Raw genomic sequence first — 6239 nt, 5'->3', positions numbered from 1 at the left:
TTGAAGTTTCATAGTAAAAATTTAATATAGTACTATGTAATATCGCACACCTTTTCCAAATATTCCGAACATTTTTGGAATATATGTAAACATATATAACAAAAATTTGGTGTTCGGTCGAAGCAGGGTGCTTACCAAGGGTTGCATATTAACCATTGCTCAATGGTGGCCAACTAAGTGTATCTTACTGTCAAATAAAGTTTCTTTATATCGGATCGTGGGTCCCGAAAACTATGCTTTAAATAACTGCTTGACGTTGCTTGTGCATTGATGATAATTGTTTGTTGATGATAATAATAACTACGTAGCCCAGTGGACTTACAAACTGTATAGTCCGTGGTTCGATTCTCCGTCCAGACGAAAGGTTAAGTTTAAAAAAAAAATTAAAATCTAATAATTTCTTCTACAATGTTTGTATTACAGAAAAAGGTGCTAAGAACTAAAAAACCTCGTCGAAGTGAGAAAGATGTGAGGGAAGATGCAATTAGCCAGAATATATTGTTTTTATATCCTGTAAAAGAATCAAGGTTTATCATAAAAAGTATATATTTGTTTCTAAAAAAGCTTCCTTACTCCGAAAAACAAATAGGAAGCGATATTTGTTTGTCTAAAATTTCGTTTGGGAGGAAAGAATTATTTTTATTTTATTTATTTATTACTTAATTTATTATAATTAAATTATTTATACGGGCACTAGCAACTAGAGGCTATCGGCCTAGTAATTATTCTTTTGCGTGTAGATACTGGATTATAAGAACCATTTTTGTTTGAGGTTTACGATAACAAAATCCAAACGTTAACAAAATCGAGTAAAATAATTCCTTTCTCGCCTTACTCGAATGAATACGTTTTATATGAGTGCTATACGAAAAGGTGGTCCGATATAGCCCATATTCGAACTTGACTTACATTTACAGACAAAAAACGAATCTATGCAAAATTTTAGAACGATAGCGCATTTATTGATGGGTGTAACGTGACTACAACAGACATACAGATGTACATCGTTGGATACTTTTAGAATTTCTCCACGATATATTATGTAGTGAGGCGTCGATATTTCCTGGAAATGTCCTACAAATAGAATGGCAAACTTACCATCGCCATCCTATGATGGTGAGTATAAAAATCGGCTCTCGATTTTTGGTGTTTGGAAAAGTCGACTTTTGGTATTATAGAAAAGCATGGTTTGGACATTGCCACTTTCGACTTCTTGATGAGTTGTGAACATAAAAAGATATACGTCATGTTCAGTTCGAATTCGACTTATACACATATTCGTTAAAAGTCGTTTAGTCGAATATGAAGCCGAACAACACACTACATGGGAGGAGGTAATTTCAATATTAAAATTCGAATTTTCAATAATCTAAAGATTTAATTATTTAATTTAATAAAATCAAAACTCTTCCAGATGTGTATAGAAGGGTCGATTGTTTGATTCAGATTTTTCTATTTTCTTCCTTTTCCCCCTTGATTATGACCACGATTCCATACAAAAATTAAGAAATTACAATTGTGTGATTTGTTTTATATAAAAAGATGGGCTTTTTATTAATTTCGCTAAACTTATCTAACTCATATAACATCAACAACTGAGTGAAACAATTAAAAAATGATCCTAGATTAAACACTTGTTAATTTAACAAGATGACATAGCATCCCTTGTCCATACGACAACATCACAGGTTCTTGAGATGCACTTTTAGATGAACTTAGAAGCGGAAACGGAAGCGTCTGGCAGGGGCATTATAGTTGTAGCCACTGGAGCCAGAAGATGAACCAGATGAAGAGCTTTGTTGAGGAGGCAAGTATTCATTTGATGGGGCAGCAGCTGGGGCAGAGTATTGGGGAGCAGCAGCTGGAGCTGAGTATTGGGGAGCAGCAGCTGGGGCGGAGTATTGAGGAGCAACAGCTGGGGCAGAGTATTGAGGGGCAGCAGCTGGGGCTGAGTATTGAGGAGCAGGGGCTGGGGCAGAGTATTGTTGTTGTTGGGGTGGCAAGTATTCACTGGATGGTGCAGCAGCTGGGGCCGAGTATTGTGGAGCAGCTGGGGCCGAGTATTGTGGAGCAGGTGCTGGGGCAGAGTATTGAGGAGCAGCAGCTGGGGCAGAGTATTGAGGAGCAGCAGCTGGGGCAGAGTATTGAGGAGCAGCAGCTGGGGCAGAGTATTGTGGAGCAGGAGCTGGGGCAGAGTATTGTTGCTGAGGAGGCAAGTATTCATTGGATGGAGCAGCAGCTGGGGCAGAGTATTGAGGAGCAGCAGCTGGGGCAGAGTATTGAGGAGCAGCAGCTGGGGCAGAATATTGAGGAGCAGCAGCTGGGGCAGAGTATTGAGGAGCAGCAGCTGGAGCAGAGTATTGAGGAGCAGGAGCTGGAGCGGAGTATTGTTGTTGGGGTGGCAAGTATTCGTTGGAGGGAGCAGCAGCTGGAGCAGAGTATTGGGGAGCGGCAGCTGGGGCAGAGTATTGAGGAGCAGCAGCTGGGGCAGAGTATTGAGGAGCAGCAGCTGGGGCAGAGTATTGTGGAGCAGGAGCTGGGGCTGAGTACTGCTGTTGAGGTGGCAAGTATTCGTTAGATGGAGCTTGAGCATGTCCTCCCTGGGCATGAGAGTAAGCCTGAGCATGAGATGAAGCATGAGAATGGGAATGACCGCTAGATCCCGAAGATGGGGCAAAGTAATCGTTCTGTGGTTGAGGCACATCGAAAACTGGAGCTGGCTTATCATAATTGTAACCACTTCCGGTCAAATGGGATACATCAGCCGACACAGCGGCAATAGCGCAAACAGCAATCAAGAAGAATTTCTATCGAGAGAAGAAGAGAAACATACCATTTTAATTAAATCCATACTAAGGTCATCGAAATCTTTAATGGGGTGTTAATAGATTTTTAATGAAACCACCGTCCTCCAATGTATCCATATATTTGTCCAGAGGGCTTAACGACAACCTATGGGCTTTGGTTGTGGTAAACTAGTATTCCGGTGGTTTGGTCACTTAATCCAAAAATGATGAGACTTCATGATGAACTTACCATTGTTTCACAGTTGTTGGTGCTTCAGAAAGGTACTGAGTCTTAAGTTGATATCACGACTACTGTAGAGCAGTGAATGATGACACTCTTTGGTTCACAGTGCATATTTATACGCGAAATATCTTTTCGATATCACCATCATTGACTGGGAACGAAATGCCCATATGCCGTAGTGGTGGTCATGCCATCCAATATTTGTTATTTTAATAGAAAATTAAAAATTTACACAAGATTTGTATAAAACGGTGACGATGACAGCGTTCGCCGCCAACGGCTATGAGGGCTAGCGCCAGCATTGGTCTCGCATCTATCGACCTACCTCCCTCTCTGCCTTCATCCAGCTCTTAAAAGTTCCTAAAATGTCTTTGCGACGAATGTTGATGATGAGCTTCCATCGCCCAACGAATTCGTTCAGATTTCATCGGAGAGGTCAATAAAGATGGTGCTGTTGTTGCTGCCCAATGCTGAGGGTATTCATGATTTTGCAACGTCCGCCAAAGTGTTTGATGAGACTTAATGGCTACCAAGAGGGTAAACCTGTTCCAAATATTTACCTTCATCTTGGTTTAGGTGGTTACTTGGTTAGTGAAACCAAAATTTCAATGAGAGAAGAGAAAAAGTATCTTCTTCGTGGGATTTCTGCACATAAAAATTGTAATGTTTGCTGCCTGGGTTCGATTTGAGCCTCATTTCCCATGCAACCGCATTTAACCACAATAAAACAACAACACAAATGGTTGTTTGGTGTCGTATGAAGAACTTGTTTCAATGTCAAGTTCAAACTTTTCGTAGCCATTTAATTGAGTATTGTGTTTTTTGTTCCAAAATTTTATAATAAAAATGACACAATTTTCATTCATAGTCCAAAATGTCAGGGGCGGAATTGAAGTTATTTACAGATTAGTAAAGAAATATAGTTAAATCAATATTTTGTTTAGTGAATATTAACCTTTATAAAATTATTCTATTCTGTTGTATCTTTTAAGATACAACCAGAAAAAAAATTTCTGTCGTCTTAAAATTTTAACCGAATTCTACGTTTACTGCATTTCAAAACATCATAACGCAGTTTCAAAAAATATGTTTTCCGGCAAATCTACAGTACTTCTGTGTAAACTGGAACCAAAATTGAAAGAAAATGTAAATGAAATTTTGCCCGAAAATTCAAAAACCTACCATTTATTTTTACCTGAAATAAAAGGAATGTTGGCAAAAGGGTTGTGTAGTTCTATCCTACAATCAAATTGTTTATTTGTAAACTAACACTTAGTTTAATGCGCACTGTAACTTTTAAGATACAACCACCATTTGGCATATTATATATTTTTTGGAGGAATCGGTGTTCTTGTGAATTTATAGGTTAATAAAAGACTTCGTTTCTATTATTTCATGAAATATATATTATTTCATGAAAGGTCACTTGATGATACCAGATCGTTGCTATCGACTCTGGTGGTAAAGTTCAAATTTGATTTTTTTCAAATTCGAAGATGTCCAAAATGGTAAAATCGACATTGAAATGAAAGGGAAATATGATGTAGATTTTTTTTTAGGTTGACAACTCATTAAAACATCTAATGTTGTGCTATCAATAGTCTACTTTCAAATAATCGCAATTGTTGAAGAAGAAGAATCCAATTTACGAAATGGGTCAAAATACTTGAAGATTACTTCGTATAGCTTGCAACTTGGATTATGACGGACTCAGAGCAACTGTCCAGAGCCACCGTGGCGCAATGGTGGAGCATGCCCGCCTTGCATATACAAGATCGTGGGTTCGATTCCTGCTTCGGTCGATCACCAAAAAGTTTTTCAGCGGTGGATTATCCAACTCAGTAATGCTGGTTACATTTCTGAGTATTTCAAAGCTTCTCTAAGTGGTTTCACTGCAATGTGGTACGGCGTTCGGACTCGGCTATGGTATCACAATGGACTGAATAGTCTAAGTGAGACTAAGACATCGGGCTGCCACCTAACCTAACCTAACAGTTCAGATAGAGGTAGGATATAAATGTTGCTTGTCCGCATCCAAAGATTTGGTCTTCACACTAGGAATTTCGATATTAATCCCGAGCCAAAGAAGCGGAAACTGCACTAAAGATACATTGAAACGCAATGCACATTTAAAATTAAGTTTAGCGTACCTTATAAAATTACATAAATCATAAATTATTGGTTTCTCCTGCTTTTTTCATTCATCAAGGTGTTAAAGCCGGTATTAAGTTCGCATTATTGTGCTAAAACAGCAATTGTTCTCGGTTACTTTCCCTTAATAATTCATCGTAAACAAAATAAACTTTTTTAAATTTTTGCTTTGGATCATTCCCCCATCAAGTTATAGTCAAATTTGCCAAAAATTTTAGTCTCAAATTTCAATTCTAAAATCAAACTCGACGTTAGATACAAATTATGCAGTGTTTTAAATAAAAAGTTTCTTGAAATATATGACTTAATACCTTTCAGCTTTAAAGTCAAGTTACAAACAATGATGATTTAAAGGATTATGCTAATAATATTGAAGATTCATTTCCTCAGTTCAATATAAATTACTTTTACGTAAAGATACCAATTTTAAAGTCGAACCTTTTAACTCTACAGATAAAACGTCTTCATCGACATTTGGTCAAGTATAAAATCGATGTATCAGAGAAATGCATCTTCTACACGCAAAAAAAAACAAAAAAAAAACAACGTTTGGAAAACGTGTACCGAAAACGTTTTTCTGTTGCTAGAATTTTTTGAATTGCTTCGAAAATTTTAAACTTTTATCACCAAAAAAATAGTTTGTTACAAAATTTTTATTTTTTCAATAAAAAAAGTTATTTTTGAAACAACAACACAGTCCATTTCGTTTATATCAAACACTGTTCATTTCTGACTTTAGGTCTTTAATAAGACACATTTTACAGTTTAAAAATTTAATATAGTACAACGTAACATAATGTTGGACATTTTTTCGGTATCTTCCGAACATATCTGGAATATATGTAAAAAAAAAAAAACATTGGTCGAAGCAGGGATCGAACTCACGACCCTTGGCATACAAGTCGGACGTAGCAACCACTGCTCCACGGTGCCAAACTAAATGTTTGTTTCTGTTAAATAACCTTTGTTTATTCGGTTCGTGGGCTCCGCAAACTATGCTATATAAATATAACTTATAGGGATATTTATCTATTGATGACCATAACAGGTACATAGCT

The 6239-nt window shown here is 37.3% G+C and overlaps 1 protein-coding gene across 1 annotated transcript; it reads right to left on the bottom strand.

Annotated features, from left to right (window-relative positions):
- Positions 1-1524: 1524 nt before the first annotated feature.
- On the bottom strand, positions 1525-3106 carry LOC142233804 (uncharacterized). Its single transcript, XM_075304833.1, has 2 exons — positions 3037-3106; positions 1525-2807 (listed from the first exon to the last, which is right to left on the bottom strand). The coding sequence occupies exons 1-2, from the start codon at positions 3037-3039 to the stop codon at positions 1716-1718; spliced, it is 1095 nt and encodes a 364-aa protein (XP_075160948.1). The 5' UTR covers positions 3040-3106; the 3' UTR covers positions 1525-1715.
- Between the last annotated feature and the right edge of the window lie 3133 nt (positions 3107-6239).

This window comes from Haematobia irritans, chromosome 4 (genome assembly GCF_050003625.1).
Source record: "Haematobia irritans isolate KBUSLIRL chromosome 4, ASM5000362v1, whole genome shotgun sequence".
Lineage (NCBI taxonomy): Eukaryota > Metazoa > Arthropoda > Insecta > Diptera > Muscidae > Haematobia > Haematobia irritans.
This window is presented reverse-complemented; position numbering and strand designations above follow the sequence as displayed.